General features: G+C 50.4%; 1 protein-coding gene across 2 annotated transcripts in view; it reads left to right on the top strand.

Moving 5' to 3' along the window:
- Positions 1 to 22,143, top strand: part of GPC3 (glypican 3) — a 246,051-nt gene that overhangs the window by 170,869 nt on the left and 53,039 nt on the right. For both annotated transcript variants that reach the window (XM_014524665.2, XM_025215478.1), the window contains 2 exons: positions 1,629 to 1,754; positions 15,436 to 15,556. In XM_014524665.2, coding sequence (XP_014380151.2) covers positions 1,629 to 1,754; positions 15,436 to 15,556 — 247 coding nt within the window. The remainder of the gene's footprint in view (positions 1 to 1,628; positions 1,755 to 15,435; positions 15,557 to 22,143) is intronic.

Genomic DNA, 22,143 nt, shown 5'->3' with positions numbered 1-22,143 from the left:
GTCATGGGTAGTTGTCTAAGTATGGAGCAGCCTTTACCCTGCAGCCCTGGGGGCCTAACTGAGTTCACACCCTGCCCTGTCTCAGTTCCTCCCATCTACTTCTGCCATCCTGCAGCGGATGTTTATGCAGCGTGGGATCTCTCAGCGTGGGCTGGGCAGGGGCCGTCCGGTCAGCAGCTGCAGATCGTGCATGTTCAATCATCCAGACGGAGGAGGAAACTCTCAGGCTCACGCATGTGTGCTCCTTGCCCTGTTTGCAGTAGCAGAATCACAGAAGCAAAGAGGAGCAGGGCTTGCAGGGACGTCCAGAGCTGAGCCCCCTGCCTGGGGCAGGATCAGCCCCGTCCAAACCATCCCAGGCAAATCCATAATCCCTGACACAACACAGACATCACACCTGGACCTGCCACAGGGGAGCCGTGGCAGCCAAAGTCCTGCTGCTATAAAAGGTTGTTAACATATGCTCAAGAGGTAGTGCCTCTTGAGCATATATAAAAGGTTGTTAATATATGCTCTCAGGTAGTGCCATGGCCCCGGCTGCAGAAGAAGGCAACCCCCCTCTGTCCATACCAATCTGATGAGGGGTAAAATTCCCTCCTGAGATCGGCCTGGCCACGAGCGGAGGGGCAAGACCCTCAAGCCAGGAACCTCGGGGTTTAAATCCTAGCAGGAGCGCTGGCACAGCCCAGCCAAAATCCCCAGCGCCGGCTGCAGCCGGCACTTGGTGCCTCTGAGGAAGGCTTAAAAACACCCTGACGTGCAGCAGTAAGGTGGGGAGGGAGCAAAGCCCAGAAGCATGGGAAATACTGGTGTCTAGCTGCTCCGAGTCCTCAGTCCTGACTGCAATTGGGTTTTTAGCCCTGTTGGACCCTCAGCAGGCAACCTCGTGCAGATCTATGGGCTGCTCTGACCATCACAAGAGAGGACGAGGAGGGGATCCCAGCGCTGGGTCTGGCTCCTTGCTGGGCATTTTGCAGCAGGCATGGTATGGGGTCAGCTTGCATGTGCTTTGCTGACAAAGAGGGGCCCTGACCTGGCAGAGATGGGTGCAAATGCTGTGTGTCACAGCTGGGAGTGGAGCTGGTGACTCTGCTTGTGTGTTGAGTGAAGCTGTTGGGGATGTGGAGGTGTCACTGGTCTGGCCCCCGAAGGGCGCATGGTGGTGCAGTGCTCAGCCAAACTGCACGGCTCTTAATGTCCAGCTCTGGCTTTTACTTCTGCAAGTCCCAGGTTTTTGTTCCTGGTAGCATTGGCTCAGAGGGCAGCTGTCCCACCAACCCTTGTCAAGGCAGAGCCACGATCCCATGGCTTTCCTCAGCCCTGATGTTGATGGGCATTTTGCCTGCAAGCAAATAGACCCGAGAGTATCTGACTATATAACGTAAAGGTGCAGCGCATGGTTGCTGACGCCTTCAGAAACATGGCTGGCACTTTGTGGTAGACTTGTGTCTTGGTGTGCCCACATAGCAGGGGGAAAAGAGTGTGTGTGTGTGCATGCACAGGTGTGCGTGAAACACTTCTGTACAATCCTCGACAGCATAATTGCGCACGCGAGGCCTGCTCATCAAACAGGCCGACCCATGAATGCCCCGTGCCCTCTAATTCGTTTCATTTTGCTTTCCCTGCAGGGAGCTCATCATGAAGCTGAAGTCTCACGGCAGCTTCTACAGCAGCTTACCGGAGTACATCTGCAGCCACAGGTCGGCCGTTCAAAACGACACCCTTTGCTGGAACGGGCAGGAGATCACGGAGAGGTAAGACGTGACCTGCTGCTTCTCCCCTGGCCGCAGCTCGTGGGCAGGGAAAGGCGCCTGCGGGATTGAGGCCCGTTGCATCTATGACTCTCTTCGGCTGTTGGGGTTTAACCGAGCTTTGCTGACCGTCTCTGTTGTTCAGAGGTGCCTCCTCCAAGCACCCTGTGCTGCTCTGGGTGGGTGCCCGTGGCTGGGTAGGTGCCTGCACATAGGTCGTTAGTGCTGCCAAGTGACGAGGCGATTTGCCTGACCCCCTGCTTAATGAGTTAGCCGCCAGGCTGGGCGGCAGTGGCACGTTCCTGCCCTTGGGTGCTGCAGCTGGGATGCTGACCTTGCTCAGCGCACCAGCCCTCCAGGCATGTCAGAGGCTAGGTGTCCAGTGGAGGAAGGGGTGCACAGCTGCTCAGTATGGAAACCAGGCAGCCACGAGCCCGTGCAAAGAGCAGGACGGGTGTTGACCAGCTGGAAACAGAGCTGAGGAGCAAGGTCTTGGCACAGCAGTGCTGCTAACAGGAAAGGGCTCCTAGGTTCAAGTAACTCCTCCATGCAGCGCTGCTCCTGCAGTAGTCTTGCTGGGAAGCACTGACAGGATGGCATGCCGCAGGGCATTTGGAGGTGCATCGGTACAGTGCGTCTGGCTGCGGAGACCCCAGATCGGGGGCTGCTGACCGCTGGTTGTCCGGGCTTCTCTCCCCCTCCCTTAATATAGGTGCTGTGTGTCTGCAGCTTATCCTGGGGTAGGCATTTACCCAAGGCAAACAGGTCCTCCCCCACCTCTTGGTGAAGTGCTGTCATAGTGCCTACTACATGCAGCTTCTCTGCAAAAACTGGTTGTCTGTCCGCTCTAGATGTAGGCTTCATTTCCTTTGGTGTACAAGCCCGATGCAGGTGACACGGTAAAGGGTCCCAGACCCTGGATTTCTGTAATGACACCATTGTGTTTGCATCGACTTGATAAAACTGGACCTCTCAGCTCGTCTCTAGGACGAGCCGGTAAAATTAGAAAGGAGATGACAAATGCTAGGTAGGCGTCCTACCAACTCAGTAATCAGAGCTGTTCTTGCCCAATCTTACCCTGCCCCCATACTTTTATGTATTAAATATATTCCTCTTTTCTCTGGATGCTGTGACAATTACCTGTGAAACTAATGAGGAATGACAAATGAGGGGTTAGTTTTACAATGGAAAGACAATGTTAATGGAAAAATAGTTTTTCTTGCAAAAGTCAGCTCCCAGAAACGTTCAAGAATTTGCACAGGAAACATGGAGAAGCTTATTATAACTCTCTTCTGATAACTCTGCTTTTCAAACCGTCCTTTGCTATTAAAATAGTTTACAGCAGGGGGAAAAAAGGTAGAAATAAAATCAAGAAATGGCAAAGATAACGTAAGGTATTCATTACGGCTTCTTCCTGGTGAGTAACCTCAGGAAATAATTAACCTGCACTTGCAATACGGACCGGGAGCACTGAAGGAACCAGAAAATGGCATCAGACTGGGTTTTTTTTAAATTACTCCAGCATTGAAGATTTCATGCATAGTAATATATAGCTACTTTGCCTCCAGGAAAAAAAAAAAAAGTACTCTTTTGTCCATACTGGTTTTTTTGGGAAAAACTTTTAGTTTCCCTGCCTAATGGAGTGTACAGTTAAAAGTGGGGTTTGTCTGAATATTGTCTCACTGCCTTTTAATTAAAAAATAACACCACAAAATATTGCGGGTTGCGACTGATCTTAGTGGATCAGAATTCACACCCGCGATTCTTGGTCCGGCGGACGGAGAAGTCCCATCAAAGCCAGCGGTAGAGGCCCGTGCTGTCGATTCAAGTGGTCTGGGTTCAGCCTCAGACGGATGAACCGGTTGAGGGATGCATGTGGTTTCATAGGATGAGTTTTCTGTGCCCGCTCCCGTATATCTTTAGTAAAACTCCTTCTTAAAAGCAGCACTGAGGTTGCAAAGTGAAACTTTCCAGCTGGAGAAACCGAAGCTGCCGCGTACCCCTCTTTTGGTCCCGATATGTGTATGCATCACAGACCAGTCTTGAGCTTCCGGCTACTTGTCCTCCAGTGCCCTGCTCAGTTAGCAGGATGGATGCTGAAGGGGGGAAAGGCTGCTCTCTCTTGGGTGAGGTGCTGGAGGGGGACCCCAGAGGAGGAGGTGAAGAGGTGATGTGATGCTGAGCAAGGCTGTATCAGGCTAGTGGCCAAAGGGGCTACATGCAAACTGAATAGGCCGCCTGAATTCTGGTGCAGGCGGGCTGGGCTTTGCAACCTGGGCTTGCTTTTAGCAGACCTCTTGCATGCACTTTTGACGCCAGCAGCATCCAAATCCAGGACTGGGCTTCCTTGTGCTAGGGATTGCCTGTCCGAATAGCAAGGGAGCTCGCGGCGCTGTGTAAGACACACCATGCAGCCGAAACAGGCCCGCCGTGGCAGGGGGGAGGAGAGCAGCCAAGCAGACCGGGGCCGAAAGCCAGAGTTTCAGCCCACCTGGCCACGAAGGCAGTAATGAGACAAACAGCCCCGTGCAGCTCTCCTGAAGGGAGCACGCTTTTTTTCCTTCCTCCCACTCCGTTCTGTCAAACAGGCATCTCCTCTGCCAGCTCGCATGAAATATTAATAATAACCCTCTTCCCAACCAGATGTTTAAATCCTTTGCTCCGAGCCAAGTGACAGCAGCCCAGCCCGAGTGACGAGTGTGAAAAACCTGATCCTCCTTGCGGAGACGTCGTCAGCGTGCTCGGCGGGGGAGGCCCAGCTGCTCTGTGTAGGAAAAGTCTTGCTAACTATGCTTGAAGCTGTATGGAGGGCACAGGGGCTGCCTGCCTCCGTCCAAGGGGCAAGGTACTCCCGGGCTGCAGAAGCCGGAGAGTTCACGGACATTTCATCGTACACCGATTCCCTTCCTTTCTGCCTCCAGCTTTTAGCCCGTGCAACCGTAGCATTCCCCAGGCTGCTGCTTAGCTGAGCAGGATGCTCTGTACTTCCACTGGGGCAATCGCCCAGAAACACCAGCGATAAAAATGAACAAACAACTTCCATCGACAGGTTGCACTTTATAATGAAAACACATGCACAGCTAAAACATTTAGCGCTAAAACATTTTGCACTAAAACAGGCCGCACCGGTTAAGTGCTGTGATGGAGCTGTTCAAAAAGTAGCTAATACCATTTTTTGTTGTTGGTTTTTTTTTTTTGGTTGGCTGCCTCATTTTTTGTGCGTGTGAAGGGGAATAATGTGCCCAGTTTGCAGCACTAAACAGCCAGAAAAAACAAGGGGAAGTGATAATTTTTTCATCTCGAGCTTGAGATGCCCTAGGGGAGCCTGCTTTTCAGATGGCGGTTGCTCAACCTTTTCCGAGAATCAGGCCCCATTAAGGTATCTTGTTGGGAACGCAAAAATAGCTGGTTACTTTTTAAGCCCTTGACTCGTATTTCTCCGAAGCGGTCAAACCAGCAGTGTTCAGCCGTGCGCGGCATTACAGACGGGGGTTTGAAAACTTCCGTCGTGACTTCATCTCTCCGTACGCCGGACTGACGCCCGCTTGTGATCCTTCCCAGACCTGGCTTCCAGCTTGCGCGGAGACCGTGTTTCATAAATCATTGGCGACAGTTTCAGGATATTGGCCACGTTTACCTCTTGGTCACGTGGCCAACTATCCCCGGTGATGGATGATCAAAGAATGTCCTGAGCTTTTAGAGGTGGAAAAGTTTGAATTTCCCCTTGTTTTTTTGGCTTTCTAGTGCTGCAGACTGAGTACATGATTCCCCTTGTCGGATATGCCTGGCTGAAATGTAGAGCAGGCTTTCCTCTCCACGCTTAATGTGCTACGTGCACCCCGAGGCCTCTGCCCGAACTTCACAAGACCTAGCAGAAGCCTAGTAAAGCACTGGAACGGGTTACCCGGAGAGGTGGTGGCGTCTCCATCCTTGGAGGTTTTGCAGACCCGGGTAGACAAAGCCTTGTCTGGGATGATAGAGTTGGGGCTGGTCCTGCTTGGAACAAGGGGTCAGACTAGATATGACTTCTGAGATCCCTTCCCACCTCATTTTCTACGATCCTGTGATTGTATTCAAGGCTATCACATTGCCAAACAAGCTGGGATGGGATGGAGGAAATTTCCAGTCCCTGCAACCTTGGATTCTTCTTTTTTTTTGTTTTAGTGGCTGCTCAGACTCATATTTGAACCTCAGACCAGGGAAATCTTTTGAAAGCATCTAATCCCCAGTAACACGGGTGCATTTGTGTTGATGAAAGCCTGAAAGCCACTCCTGGTTTGTTTTTTTTTCCTTACTCCAGGTCAATTAAACCCATCGGTGGCTTTTCGAAGTGGCTAAGGGCTCTGAGAGTCTAGGCATCGTTCATGGGAGAGGGCTAGTGGGAGGTGATGCTCTTTGAGGGTTGTGATAAGCACCATGCAGAGATGATGAATTCATTTGTATCATAGGGCTGCAGGGAGGCAGCCTCCCTGCATTTTGTATGCAATTCTCTCAGATTTGTGGTCACGGTAATGGCCCCATCTTTAATGCAGTATCGTGGAGTGAATTCTTCCAGAAGGGATCCCAAGGGCCTATTCACTGTCACCCTTCTCCGTCGCTGAGGATTCCTGGGTCATTCGAACACATCTCTCATCCTGTTTTGAGCAGCACAGCTCCGCAACCTGGCCCTGTTAACCCATGCAAGGCCCAGCTCATCTTGATAACGGCGATCCTAATGTTTAACATAAATTGCCCCTTTTGCACTGTAAACCCATCCCTTTTTGAGTTCTTCCTCTGGGCTACTCCTTGCTCCGTCCTATTGATAGCATTGCTTGAGGTATTTGCAGACAACCGATGTGTCCCTTCTCTTCGTAGGCCGAAGGCCCTTGCCTTTTCTATTGGCTCTCATTTTCCAAATCTACCATTTTATTTTTTCCCCCCTTTGTCTCTCTCTTTTTTTAAACTCCCTTAAGCCCAGGTGGTGTGTGCAATTATGCCCCGTTGTTGAGACTCACAGCCAGGGCTCTTTGAGGAGTCTTGTGTGTGGCCAAGAGAGGGGTCTGATCACAGTTTGGGGAACCAGGAGGCCCCACGTTGCAACCCCAGCTCGAGGGTACCTCCTTATTTGCCCCCAGGCATTGGTATCAATGGGATCACGGGTGTCCTGGAGGAGTTTCTCATCAGGTCTAAGTCTTTCCAGCTCTGTTAAAGTCAAAGGAGCTTGGTTTATTTATGCCCTGTGAGAACCTGCCCATCTCTGAGTAATGCTTTCAGGATGGATACATTACTGTGCTGATGACCAGCGCCATAAAGCATCAACGCGTGTTGTTCCCACCGACTAGCCGGCATTACTCATCCCGCTATGCATATTTAATTATTGCTCCCTCTGTTACGTTCTTCAGACTCCTTTATCGAGTCTGACTTCATAGGCTTCAGCCCATCTTCAAGGTTGTCCATCCATTGAGAAGAACGTCTCCTTCTGGCCCTGGTAAGTTGCCGGTTACTTTCCCGGTGGACTTCCCTTGCACAGAGGAGACGGTCCAAAGAAGGGCAACAAGGAGGATGAGGGGGATGGAGGGGCTTCCCTAGGAGGAGATGCTAAGGAGGCCAGGCCTGCTCAGCTTAGAAAAGAGACGCTTGAGTGGGGACATGAGAAGGGTTTACACAGTACGAACCGGTGAAGAGAAAGTCGAGAGGGATTGATTCTCGACTCTCTCGTACTGTACGAGACCTAGGGGACACAACATGAAGCTAGCAGGCGGTAAGTTTAAAACGAACCCAAGGAAGTTATTTTTCACCCGGCGTGTCATGCAAGCGCGGAGCTCGTTGCTACCAGATGTGGTGGGAGCCAGATTCACAAAGGGATGGGACGCATCCTTGGAGGAAAGGGGCATCAGTCCCTATTGAGCAGGGGAGTGGAGGGCACGGCTTGTGAATCAACACTTCCTAGACCTCAAATCTTGGAGGCTGCAAGTGGGAGAGGGACAGGGGGAAAAACCCTGGTCAGACCCAGGTCTTCCTCCCTTTCAGCATCTGCTCTGTGCTGCCAGGTGACATTGGAGACTGGGCGAGATGGACCTAAGGTCTGACCCAGTAAATGGCAATTCTTATATTCTTACGCACAGTTTCATCACACCATAAAACTGTGCTTGGGAGCTGTTACAAATGACATGTATGGTGCCGAGGTCTGAAAACCGTCCAGGGGAGCTAATTTTCTAGCTAGGTGCCATGGCGGGGAGGGGGTCAGCTATGCAGTGGCTACCCAGTTAGAGAACATGTACTGGAAAAATGAGGAGAAATCAAGTGTTAAACACTCCCCTCTAATGATCTGCTAAAATGTGTTGCATGTTGATGGGAAGCGCAGGATCCACTGCCTGTGATGCGTTTATGAATGAGCCTATTGGACGCAGTGCCTATAATTGCAGGAGACAGTACTTGATGATCCGGTGGATCCCTTCCCATCCAGTACCCCTTATAGAAAAAGTAAAGTTTTATGCATAGTGTTGAGATTTCTCAGCATTTAATTTTAAAAGCTTGTGAAAAACCCAGGCTCTCGAAGTTTAAGAGGAATCTTCTTTTCCTTTTCAAGCTCTTCTGAACAGTGTTGCAGCCACGTTTAGGCGTTGCAAAACTTCTCAGCCAGCCCAGAACATGTCCCCCCGTTCCCAAGCTGTACAGGGCAGGTCTTTGCCTTAACCTAAGTCATCTGCAGGACTTTTGATCTTTGCTCCTTTTATGCACTTTCCAAGCGAGTATGTTTTTTGCGCCTTGCCAAACTCTCCTAATTTTGCTTCTCACAGGGAAAAAGTTTCACATTTCCCTTTTATTGCCAACCTATTGTGGTTTCTTTATCATACAAATCACAAACAAAGCAAGCATGATTGGAAGCAAGAGAGAAAAACGAGATGCTGTAATGTTGTAACAAAGGAGAATCCACGCCAATAATAAACCTCCAACTCATGAAAGCATACCGTTATTTCTGCAAATGTTACAGAATATCACATAAAACAGAGTCCCAAAAGGCTAGGGGATTTTATAACTTTTCAGACGCATAAAACAGTTTCATAGCATAAGAGACCTTTAATAAAGGGGATAGTAGGCAAATGTAATAGGTTGTTCGCTGGCTCTAATTGCTTCCAGAGTATCTGAGGAATGAAGGTCACGGATCTAGATATATTCAGCACGCTTGTTGGTCTAACGTCTGGGCAACTTTTCCCAGGCTAATGTGTCTCAAACTTCAGTGAGGAAAAGTGAGACTGAAACGATAGCAGATTGGTACAAACCCTTAGTTGCCAACTCTTGCGAGTTTTTGGTGAATCTTACAGCTGTTGGAGTTTTTCCCGAAATCCCCGGCTGCTGGGGTCAGGGTACGACGTGAGGATCTCCGTTCTCGTTCCAAAAAGGAAGAAAAGTAAGGCGTGCTGATCCGTGAGTGCTCGGCAGGAGGCTGTGTCTGTAAGGATGGCTGACCTGTGTTTTTTGGGGGGTGTTTGCAAAACTCTCTTGGGTTGACTGGTTGCGGCTATTAGCAAGGAGGCAGTGCGGGGGTCTCCTTCCTGCTGCTCCATCTTTGGACACTTGAGGTTGGCAATAATGTGCCCTCAGGGAAGAGGGGTTGTGTTTAAAGATGCCGGATCAGATCCTCAGTTGGTGTAAACGGACCTGGCTCTGTGGACTTTAAGAGACGGCTGGGCTAAGCCCGAGCTCTGATTGTCCGCAGTCACAGGAGTCCAGCTCAGCCCCTCGTATGCAATGGTTACAAAGCTCTGCTGAATTTGGAGACCAGCGCAGCGGTAACAAACCAAGGGGGCAGGTCGAGGAGCTACGCTGAGGGGTCTTCAGGGCTCCTGGTAGAGTCGCAATTCGTACGACAATGGTTCAAAAGATTGCAGAGATGGGGGGAAATGTTTAGAGTCGAAATCGCCGTGAGAGATTCTGGTTCATGTCGCTACCTTGAGGTGGGCATCTCCTCTCGCACGGCGTCACGTGGGGCCACTTCCCTGGGAAGATTGCCGCACAACCGCCCAGCTCCTTGCTGAAACCAGTGTTACCAGCTTTGAGTCAGTGATCCTCAAGCACTAACTTTGCCAGACCAGAGGCTACGGGTGGATGCAGACCTCGAGAAAACAGATGCCAGCATCCTGCTCGGAGGAGCTAGTTGGTAGCAGACTCCAGTGAAAACTCAACCAAGCGCCAGCCTGCTTTGAAGGAAAGCATCTTGCCCTCAGTGCAGAGAAGAGAGGGCAGAGGAAGGAGAAGGAGATAATCCCAGCCTACAGCCTGCTTTCCCCCTGCAGAAAGACTTGCAACTTCTGTGGAGGGATCTGCGACTCCTGGATTGGACTCCTCAAGCCCCGTCGATGAGCCATGGTGGAGATCATCCTCAAATTGAGGGATTGCCAACAATGACTCGTTGGACGTGGTGGGATGGGTGGTCTTTGGAGTGAGCTTCTCCATCACAACACAAATGAACTTTTCTCATTGTAATCCTGAGAGGCGTCCTGACCAGGCCAAGGCAGGCTTGGGGAATCGGCAGCATAAACGAGGCCAACACGGCGAGCACTCTTGGCTGAAACCCGAACGATGCTTGTGATGCGAGATTGGGGCACCTGTGCTCATCTCACCCTTGTCACGTCGCTTTGCCTTCCTTTCCTAGCACTTTCTCAGCACTGTGCTCAAAAACAGTTGCGTTTAGCTAGCCATGATAAAAACACTGCTGTCAGTTTGGGACTGGAAAGGCAGGTGAAAGCAATGCTTTAAGTATACCTGCAGCACTGGGTACAAGTTTGCCAGGTCTCGGAGGGCAGAAACGCTGGTCCATGCTTCATAACAGCTGAATTTAAGGGGCTGAGCTGGACACTCTTGTTACTGTGGACACTGGCCCGTGCTTCTCTGTTGCTGAACTTGCAAAGGGAAGGCACCGGAGAGTCTGTCTTTCTTGATTTGCTCGGGTGCGTCTCTGTGGATGCGTCTGGTTTGGTTTTAAAGGAATCAGGCTGGGTTTTTAGAACGAGAGCAACAGAAGCTCTCGTCTCGCCCTTTTCTCTGAACAGGACAGTTATTGCCATCTTTAACATCATCCTGCAGGACTGTCTCCTTATGAGCAACTCTCTGCACCAAACAGGGAAGGAAATAGGGGATGTCATTTAAAATAAAAGCCTTGCCTAGCAATTCATGTTTCCAAAGCTTCAGCTGGGTTTTTTCTTTCTTTCTTTTTCCATGGCTTTAATAAAAGTTTTTGGATTGTGCTTGACCTGGGGCTGGGCAGGCCGAGGTCTCTTGCAGTCAAAAGCCAAATGTCACTGTTGTAGCATGACGTGGGCACGTTAATACCTTTGGGGTTACGAGCCGCCTGTGCCATCAGAAAAAACATAACAGGACGGCTCCCAGAAGGCAGAGCACTTCTCAGTATTGGTGGTAATTACAGGTGCTGGTCTCTCAGGCGTGAGCCCTAATCTATTAACCAGTTAAACAAACGCCCTTCCCTTAAAATGTGTTCCCACATTTGCGGTGGATCCAGTTGTAGTTGCATTTTGTCCCCTTTTAGGAAAAACAAATGCGATGACCAGCCATCATGTGAGACGTGCATGTGCTTAGCCGGGACCCCGGTTTCCTCTCTAGCAGGCGTGACGCGTGCAGCTGTCCGTGAATCGATGCTTTGTAGCTGGGAGGCAAGCATACATTAATTGGTATTTGAATGAAAAGGTTGCTTCCCTTTTTTCATACGTGATTCTTTCCGTTTGACTTTACAGGATTACTTTCTGTAAACCACACGTCGCGCTACAGTAATTTATCTGCAAACGTAGCGTGGCCAAGTCAGCCCTACTGGTCTGCATTTCAGTGCTCGTGCAGATCCTAATTCGGGGAGGAACCTCACAGCACTGCTCTGCATCTTGCCATATTTTTTAGGGCTCCCTTGTTGTCTTGGTTCCTGCGCCCTGTAACGAAAATCTGGAAGGAAAGCGGTTTAAGCTGGAAGGACAAAGCTGTCCCAGAGGAGATGGGGAGCAGGAGGAAATCCCTTAGTTTGGGTCAGGATTAAAGATTCATGGCTCACGAATGAAGGAGGAATATGGAAGATGCGGCATTTTGCAAGGCCATAACCATAGCCAGCAGGGTAATGCTTTTCTCGGGTAATTATCTGCCAGGCGGTTCGAAGGGACAAGCATTTATCGGCGCGTTTTGCAAGACGTAACATTTATCCTTTGCATTGACTTTGTCACCAGCTGTAGCTTGCACCCCGGTTTGGAGGGTCCTTGGAAATCTCTTGCACCTGGATACCTCTCCATAAGCCGGGTGCTCGCATGCTGCCTTAGACTGCTGCCACCGCTCGACCGCAGCTTGCCCAGGCAGTGCGGGACCGTGGCGCGTTCAGCCTCAGTAGTGCCATGCTAAATGTTGCCCTGGTCAGCATCGCCCCAAAGGACTGGCTGGTGAGCACAAAGCCTGTAAGCCAAGATGATGCCACATTGCCTTGGCCATCTGCTTGGCCGCGTGCACGCTCCATCGGCACTCTGAAAACCGTGGCCGTGCCACGGAGTCGAATGGAAAGACGAGAAAGCAAGCGACTGGGAGGAGGCTTCGGGTGTCCCGTGACGCAGTCTGAAGGACGAGGGCTTCTTGCTGGTGCTCTGCCCGTGCATCTCTTTGTCGTGCCTCTGGGTGCAGGGCTGGATTTAGGACCCCATGAAGATCTCCAGCCACTGCTTAGGGCTTAGCCTGGGCGGGTGCCAGCTGCCTGTGTCTGGGATGCTTGGCATTTCAGGAATGCTCCCTCCACCCGGTCAGGAGCTAAATTACACTCATGGCCTTTGTGCCTTTGAAATACTGGATGCTGACGGGAACCTGTCCGGTCAGGTCCACTCCACATCCCTCCAGTGCCCCCAGGCTTCCTGCAAGCCTGCCTGCTCTGACCGGGGTGGCTTTCAAGTCTGCTTTTCATTTTCATTGATTTTAGATGGATTGTGAGAGAGCCAAAGTCTCCATCCTGGGAGATGCGTGAATATGCTGGATCTGCATTTGTGAACCTAAGGTCATTTCCTGTTGAATCCGTGAATGCTAATGCATGCATAGTTTTCCTTTATTTCTGAGTCTATTTTGTGCCTGGCAGCACTTTTTCCCATGTTAGTGGCTGCCGTCATTTATTTATCCAACATCACACATACTGCACTCCATCCAGCCCCTTACAATCTATGAATCCAGCCCGGTCTAGCAAAGGATGTTAAGCCCAATGGGGAAAATTTCCAGAAGTGTCTTGGGAGCCCAAGTCCTCTGTCTGCTTGGGAGCGGGGCCACAAGCCAGCACCATCCTGGTCGCTTCTCCCCACCGGGACGGCCTGGGGAGCCCTGGAAGGGGAATCTCCAGGTGTTTCCCTCCAATCTTCAATCCTTGCTCTTGGATTTTCGTGCAGGGAAGGGGTGGGGATTGGTTTGGCTCTTATGGCGCATCTGCAGCATTGCAGGGGGGGGCACAGTGAAGCCAGTCGTGTCTGCTGTGGATGCCCTACCTCCTGGCCTGAATGTGCACTCTTTGGGGATAGCGTATCAGTGCACATCTGCACTAAGACAGGTGTTTTGCATCTCTCCGGGGTGGCAGGGCCTTCCCTTGCATGGTCCTGGGGTGGTGAGATGTCATTCTTTCCCTTCATGTTACTAATCGGGTAAACTCTCTTAGACTCTCCATGCTCGGTAACTCATCTTACTGACCCTTATTACTGGACCCCTTGGCCTATCGCATCCCTTCGGGTCGTCCTTGCATGGCACGCTGTAGTCCGGAGAGGGTCTGATTTTGCAACCGTTGCCCAGAGAAAACCAGAAAAAAATGCGTATTCCCCAGAACAGCTCCGTGCTTCCTAGATCTGTGGGAGTTGAGCTCCAAGAGTTCGGAAGACTTTATTTTTTCCCCCCCCCCAGCAATAATGCATCTTTGTTTCTCAAAACCGAATTTGTAGAATAACCAGAAATTTCTGAGGGCATCCAGCAAGCGAAGCGTATCTAATACTCACCGTTAACGGGGCTTGGAGCTGATGAGAAATTTGTTCTTGCCCAGTTGGTCTAATGGGCAGGTGTGCAAATGCCTTGGGGTTGAACACATTTTTGCACATGCGTGAGATTAAGCATGGTTGTTTGTTTGGAGGGGCAGGATTTGTGTGTCTAATTTGCCCGAGATAAGCTTGTAGTAGTGCAGTCTTTCCACAAGATGGTGCTCGGGGAATATTGATTCTTGTGTCGCTGCAGGCCAAGCATTTATTTAGGAACGGTGTACCGACCTCCTTTCAAATCATGATCTCTGCGGCCCAGTCCATAATTGCTGTGCTAGAGTAATTCAAAATTCACAATAATCTTACAGGTCTTAGGGCAGAAACTGCATTGTCGGCTTGGATGGGAAAGCTGTAGCGTGCTGTGTTCAACCTCAGTTTTAAGCAGCGAATAATCACCAGCTCCACTGCGTAGTTGGGAGTTGAGGCCTAGAGGGAACCTTTTCGATCACAGAGTTTGACATCTCTTAATACCATAGGTCCTTGAATGATATCTTAATACCACAAGTCCCATAGGATCCCTATATTGAATCCAATATCTGGTGTTTGGTCAGAGTGATGTCCAGAATGCTTTCAAAACGGCATCCGGGCTGGAAATGCAGAGCCTCCAAGAGATGGAGAGTCCACCACTTGGCTTTTGGCTGTATTAAAACATTGTTCTTTTGAATGGGCTTGTTTTACTGATAGCAAGGTATGACAGCACTCCTCCCACTGCTCGCTATTCTCTCGATCTTTGCAGTGATATCTTTACTTCTGGATCGTCTGTTAAAACGCTGAATGGAGTTGGGCCTCGTACCAACCCATGCCGAACCCCCCAGAGACGCCGTCTTTCAAGGGTGGTTCCCGATGGTGATTTTTTTTTTTAGATAAGCCAGTTCATAATCTATTCAGTTTGTAATCTATTGAACTGCATAGTTAATCATTTTAAAATCAAAATGCTGTGCAGTACTAAGTCTAGTAGTCCTTTATAAAAGTCCAAAGCATAGCACATCTACCAACCCAACGTGCGAGCTCAACAAAAAAAGTGAAATCAGGTTTATTTGGCAACACCTATTTTCTATAAAGCATGTTGCATTCCTTATATTCATAATGCTGTATTTATGACACTCCTGGCCCTTAATCCTTTATTAATAAAAAGTCTGCATCAGCGTATCCATTCTTTTGCAAAGGATGGATATGATGCTAATGAGTCTTCAGTCCTCCAGGTCTCCCTGTTTATTTTTCTTGAATATGGGCCCACGGTTAGCAGTCTTCCAGTCTTTTCCTGCATCTGCCAAGATTTCTTGCAGATGAATGTCAGCAGGCCAGATTTCCTCAGTCATGTTTTTTATGTTGGTGCCGTTTTATCTGTGACTGTTTGTTTAAAAAGTTTTCAGTAGCAGATGTTATTCATAAATGTTGCTTAACATCCTTCTTGGTTACTAATGGCCTGGAAAGTACGCCTTCATCCTTATGTGATGCGGGTATGTGGTCCAGTTCCTTTGCAAAGACAGAATGGAAATATTTACTGAATGTGGCCGCCCTTTCTGTGTTGTCATGAACAGCTTGAGCATCTCCAGCTGCTGAATGGGCCTCTGTCGTTGCTAGGATGCCTCTGGAGCCTGTTGCACGCAAGTGATCTCCTTATGGATCAGGTGCCCCATCTTCTCTTGTGTTCGCTTTGGCAGGTACAGTCACCCAGTCGTGCGCAATGGAGCGAAAGCCCAGGCTGGCAACCACGAGATGAAAATGAAGGGCCCGGAGCCGGTGATTAGCCAGATTATCGACAAGCTGAAGCACATCAACCAGGTGGGTGCGGGGTTGAAGGTTGTCCTGTCCGTCCTACTTCTCCCATTCCTGTGCTCCTTTGGGTGAATGCAATCCAAGTGGGTGTGATGGGCCACTGGCCCTGCTATTTACTCACAGGAGCGATCGCAGCAAGGTCAGTGGCGAGGATGGGATCTGTGCCCAGCTCCACCCACCCCGGTCCCTTGATGCTCTCCAGAGCTGGAAGCTGCCCTGGGAGGCTGCTCCAGACACATCCCCAGTGCCTATGCAGACCTGCTAGGGCTCCAGGGCAGGAGCTGGGGATGTGGGGAGCCACCTCCCAGGCAAGTAGCCCAGCTAGGTCAGAGCTGCGGGAAGCTCTCAGGTGGCTGGGGCTGGTTCCCTGGGTGGAAAATGCAGAGCTGAGAAAACCCCAGAGGATCCACTGTGGCTGCACCACTACTCCCAGTTCCCTCGAGCAAGCACCACTGTTAAGGACCAGTGACAGGCCGGTCCTGCACGGTGTAACGAGGCTCAGGAACGCGCCCGTTACCCTCCAGAGACTGAAGCCAGCCCGTGGGATCTGCTTCTGCAGGAAGCTGTGATGCCAAGCACCGCAGCTGGGTCCTGAATAGGACTGGTGGGTGAATAGAAAACCAAGGACAACCCCAACTAAGTTATATAAGTGGGGCAGGGGACTTCTTGCACACCCCCAGTTCTGTATTTGTGGTTTTGTGTGTTCTCCTGCCCTGCAGAAGATGAAGCAGAGTGGAGTAGGTTGCCCTTGCTGCATTTAGGGGGAAGCTGCCCAAGGATAGTTGCCCATTCCCGTGGAACAGGAGCGGACCCACGGAGCGGCTCGTGTGCGTGGAGTCCCGCTCCAGACCTTCTGCCCTCTTTATGGAAGTCTGCCTGAGCCCCAGGATAAAGGCGAATGCAATAATAACCAAATCCTGAGCTTTGTGTCATACGCTGATGGTTGCAGGACCCCGGCAGGAATGGCTGTTCCTTACCCAATTTTTGGGGAGGTTTTACCTTCATTCGAAGTGGGGGCTGCTGGCTTTTTTGGGTACCACCTGGCAGGTGTGAGGGACTGTGCTCTCAGCTGGTGTTTTTATCCTAGATAGTCTTAGCATGGAAATAAATCAAAATTCCTCCAGCAGAGCCCTGGGACCACATTCGATCCTGGCAATGCTCCCCCTTGCAGTCTGCAGGCACCAGTTTCTCAGGCCAAGGCCCTGGGTCGGCTTCCTTTAGCTTAGGGGTTGATCATTTTACCCAGAGGTTGTGAACTCACCATCCTTGGAGGTGTTTAAGACCCAGGTAGACACAGCCTTGTCTGGGATGACGCAGTTGGGGCTGGCCCTGCTTGGAGCAGGGGGTTGGACTGGATGTAACCTCCTGAGGTCCCTTCCACCCTCATTTTCCATGATTATATGATCATTCCCCATTATGTTTCTCCATGTAGTCTAGTGTTGGCCTCTCCCCTTATCCCAGGCCTGCAGGACTCTGCTCTCATCCCTGCTTTGCTATGTTGGACCTAGATGCAGCTGCTTGTCAGATGTGACTTGTTGGCCAGGTTGGGGGGCACAGGCCTTCATGGTTGCTGGGGACGTGTGGCTTTGGGAAAGTCAAGCAACAACATGCCCTTGGAGACGGCAGCTGCAGGGCAAGGTCTGCGGCGGGGAGAGCTGGCTTGGCCTCTTGCCTGCAGGAAGGAGGGGTTTTACACCCTTCAGGTAATAAAAGACCTCTGCAGGTTAAAACAAACACGGCTTATCAGGCTGCCAGGCAAGTAGGCATGCTCTTTCCTGATGCTAACCTCAGCTTTCTCGCTCCAGTGCATGCCACGGCACTGTTTTCATAGCATTTCCCAGTTTAATCCTGCTGACCTCAGACACAGGCATGCCTCATTACCCCTCGGCTGGGTGGAGCAGCCGGCCGCTTTGCACTCGTACGAAGATGATGCACAGCAGCCGCGCTTAGCTTCGCGGGAGCAGGCCCTCGGCGTCGCTCCACGACCGTGCCCGCTCTCATCGTAAAGCGATGCAAACGGCCAGCAGCGCGCAATGATTAAAAGGGAAATAAAGTATAATCAGCTCCCTGTAGAACTGGGAAGAGGGCAGGTTTCAACCTGCAGGAGATGATAATGTTTTGCGGTGCACAGCGAGGGGGAGAGGCGCGCTGAACCGAACGTGGTTATTAGCATACTTGAAACTGCTGACACCAAGCGGTTGTGAAACGCCGGCTGCCGGGCTGGGTCGAGTTATCGGTCTGCTCGTGGAGTTGGAGGCGGTGGGTAAACACGGCACGGCTGCATTCAGCTGTACAAAGCTGTGGACTTTGCCCGTCACCCCTGGTCTAGCAAAAAGTCAGGGGTGGAATATGGCCATCGCCGCCGATCCTCACGCACTGCTTCTGTTTGCTTTCAGAGCTGGAAAATACGAAGGGATTTTCTTGTTGCGTAGGAAAATCTGAGAGCACAGAGATGCCAAATGCTCCCATGAAGGTTGTTTTGTGGAGGGAAAGGTCAGGTCTGGCCACGAAATAAAAATGGTGAATGTCACGTTTGGGAAGCAAAAGGCAATCCTCAAGAAGCGACTCGTTAGGAACCCAGCTCTTAGGTCTGGGACGGACGTTGCATAAACCAGTTTGAGCCAAATCAGTTCAGTTGGATACTACATTCAACCAGGTAGATCTCAAACTGGTTTCAGCCATTTCAAACTGGTTTATGCGCACTGAACATCTGTTCTGTTACAGGTTTAAACCGGTTTCTGATCACTTAAACCGGTTTATGTGTAATGTCTGTCCCTAGTCTGAATGTCAGAGTCCTTAGATTAAGGTGAAAGGTTCAGATCCAGCTAAAAAGGAAATATGGGTGTTACTGAAACTTGGGTTTTTGGGGGTTGAATCTCACCATAGTCCCTAGGCACAGAAATAGGGCTGGCAGGGACCCCCCGGGGTCTCCTAGTGCAGCCCCCTGCCTGGGGTAGGCCCATCCTTGGTCCCACTGAGGTCTTCCTGTCTCTCCCCCGTATCTGGAGAGCACCATGAATTAATTCCACAATGGAGGAGGTGTGAGAAGGATTTGATGTCTAGTTATATTCCTCTTCAGATCTAGAAAGCAGCGTGGACTCCCAGGTTGAAGGAGAGATGAGGAAAACCCGCTCATTTGCTCTGCTCCGGTGGAGAGCATTGTTTTTAAGGAGGTGCCTGCAGATTTTCAGGGTGCACTGGAGCTGCTGTCCAGCTAGATGCAAAGACTTGGTGTGTCTGCTACAAACCCTCTCAATTAACTCCACAGGAAAAGTGGAGTGGATGTACAGCACATAGCATATGCCTCGCAGGGAACGAGTGTCTAGTTACTTCAGAGGAAGTGAGAAGTAAATATGCACCGGAGAAAGGTATGCTGGTGTCTGCTGCCCTTACCCATGTCGCTGGGCTTGGTGCTTGCTCCGTGCAAATGGGCTGTCACTAACCAGGTGCTGCAACAGCAACACCTACTTTGGGCAGCCAACTTGGGAGAAGTTACTGCAGAGTAATTTCAACGGCAGAGTGAAATCGGGGTCGTAGAAACCGTCCTGTGTCTGCACCTTATCTGCTCAGATTTCCGATCTGCATTTCCCGCGGTATCCAGTAGATGGGCACAGCACATTGCAAATGCTTCTAGTCTGTTGTTGTGTTTGGAGGAGGTCCAGTCCTGATGCCAGACCTGTAGGTACCCAGGACAGGTCTACACTGCGCCGGGAGAAGCAGTGCATGAGCCTGTGTAGCGTGCTGTGCCAACACAGCTATGTTGCTGCCGTTGCCCAAACTAGCTTGGATAGCTGCAGCCCGGCTTCCCATGTACCCGTACCCATACTTACTGTTTTAGTTGGGCTCCAGGCTGTTTTCTTATTCCTGGATATTAAGAGGTGTACTTTTTACAAAGTTTTAGCCTGCATTTATGCACTGCTGTGCATGCTCCTCGAGAAGAAGTCTTCTCAAAGGGTGACAAGACTTCAAAAGTCTTTGGAGAGTGCTTAAATTTGGCGAATAAATTGTGTGGTCCGGTCACTCATGACCTTCTCAGTGTGGATGCAAATAAATGCATTTGTATCCTGCAACAGGCACGTGCAATATTCTCCTCTGTGTGTGCATTTTGCTTTTATTGAGAAGCAATTTCTAAACAAATTGTTCTCGCCTTTGTTCTTACACTCGAATGGCATGTCCAGAGGCTGGAAGGAATCGATCGAGTGGATATTATGCAAAAGCGAAATAAAGAGGTCTGCCTGAGTTTTATTAGCCCAGTTTAACAACCTTTTAAAACATAAGAAGTATAACATTTTGAGAGAGCTTGACGTCTCAGTCGGATCTTTTTTGGAACGAGTCACGCTCCAAGATTCCTGCTAATCGGCTGGAAGCGCCGGACCATCTTTGTTTCCATTTCTCCGTCTGATTTGTGGGTGGTTCTATTTTCTGTCGCTCTGTGGGCGAGCTGATTTATTATCGTCAGGCTGGAACTGGGAATTTTTGGATCCCGTTGCATTTCTATCAGTTGTGATTTGGAGTTATTTTTGCTCCACGCCCAGCGGCACTTATAGCTCGTCCATAAATATTAGTATTGCTATCTCAGCTGGGAGGCCAGGGGTCACTTTTGGGGAAATAAGTCTGAACCGATCTGCAATTTGGTTTTTCGGAGCAGGTGAGGTCACTCTCTAACTAGATGGGTTTTTGTTCGTCCGTATTGGAAGCAGGCGGACTGATGGTTGAAACCGCAGAGTGTATTCAGCGGCAGTGCAGGTTGCTTGTCCTGACAGCTTTGCTTGTCACAGAATAATAAGCTTGAAGCTTCTGCTTAGATTTGTCCTCCGTGCAGCTTGGCTTCCTTCCCGCAGGGAGATTCGGTACGGCTGGCAGCAGGACGGCACCCGCTGCGTGTTTCTCAGGTGGCAAGTCGCTGCTTCTTGCTTTGCCCAGGTCTCTTGTGTCAAACCCTATAACTATCCTGCGTGCTGTGAGGTGCGTGCACCTCTGGGAGCGTAGGAGAAGGGCGAGGGATGTTCATTCCCTGTGAGAGTGGGGGTAAAAGTTTTAACGCAAGAACCATGCCCATAGTCGCCGTGGCGTGTACAAGCGCCCCTTGTCTCTAGCAAGGAGCCCCTTCCCCAGAGCCAAGCCATCTTGGCAGCTTCTAGCTCCTGGTCAGGAAGGGGGACTTGCTCTCAGGAGCCTTCCAGCTCTTTTTCTTCCTATTTCCATTAAGCCTCATGTTTCTTCATGGCTGGGGGGGGGGCAGAGCCCAGCTACTTGGCTTCTGTCAAGAGCCCCTCCACGCCAACCCCTCCAACCAGGTCTGTGCATTATCAACTGATGTTTCTGGTGTCAGACTTCTGCTGTTCTGTCCTGTTCTTGGGTCTGAACCAAATAGGAGCAGTTGCCTGTCCACAAAGGGACAGCTTTCAGTCCCCAAGCGTGGTGTAGATTTGGGGCTGTGAATGCCAGTCTTGCATAGGAGCCGGTGTGGGAAGGGGGGCATGGTTGCAGGCACACCCTGCAACAGGTAGGCACGCAGTGACTGGCTCGACATCTCACAAGAAGTCTGTGGCAGGGCAGAGAAAGCAAATTGCGTCTCCTGTTTCTAGGCTAAAGCCTGCCCCCGGCCCATGATGGGGTCTGGAAAAACGTAGCATTGCTGCTGGGACCGTCCTAGGAAGGAGAATGCCATTTTGAAACAGTGCATGCTTAGAAGTAAAAGAAACCCCTCCAAGGAGCATGAAGCGTGGGAGATGTGCTGCTACAAGACTGGAAGGCCTGGAAACAGATTGCACGCTGGAGTTCAGAGCCCGTTTAGAATATTTCAGCGATACTGTGGCTTGACAGCTCTTTGGTTTGCACATCAAACGATCCATAATTTATTATAGCGTTTAGGGACTCTGTTTTTATCATATTGCATATTCTCCAGCCAAAAATCTAACTACCATATAAGCTCTTGAAACCCTCCCCCTCTGGGAATCAGAATCCAGGCAATATGTTTTCTCCAGCCATGAGAAACTAACATTGATTTATTTCTTGGAATATGAAGGGAGTATACAGTGCTTTGCAATATTGTCCTTTGCTTTGCAGAGTAAATTCTCACTGCTTTCCTTCATGTTACTGCTGCGTGGCCCCAATCCTGCCGCGGTGAGGGGGCACATTGCAGCTCTCCACGAGGGACACGTTCGTGGTTTTTGTGGTAGGATCAGAGTCAAAATGTTGACATTGCAGAGGCAGTAAAACTCCTTGTTCTGGGGCAAAGGGAAAACCAGGCGGAGGTGAAAGAGCAGCCACAAAACAATAGCGGAAAGCGTGTAAAACATGCCCCAAAGTTTAAATAGTCTCAATGAAAGACAGTTCGATCAACTAGCGCATTCTGCATTTCCTTCTGAGTTTTAATCAAATGCTTCTCTGCGGCCTTGTCGCTGAGAGAGGGCACCGGGGAGGTCACACACAAGTTAATTTGGAAAGAGGCCAAAAGGCCACAGCTTTATTGAGCAAATGTAACCAAGATATGCCTGGGAACTACGTGATACCTCTGTGCTTGAAGTGTCCTGCAGGCCTCGGATCAAAATATTGACTCCCAAGGGATCTACCAGTCTAGGTCGGTTCGT

The sequence above is a fragment of the Alligator sinensis genome, unplaced genomic scaffold, assembly GCF_000455745.1.
Source record: "Alligator sinensis unplaced genomic scaffold, ASM45574v1 scaffold1567_1, whole genome shotgun sequence".
Lineage (NCBI taxonomy): Eukaryota > Metazoa > Chordata > Crocodylia > Alligatoridae > Alligator > Alligator sinensis.
This window is presented reverse-complemented; position numbering and strand designations above follow the sequence as displayed.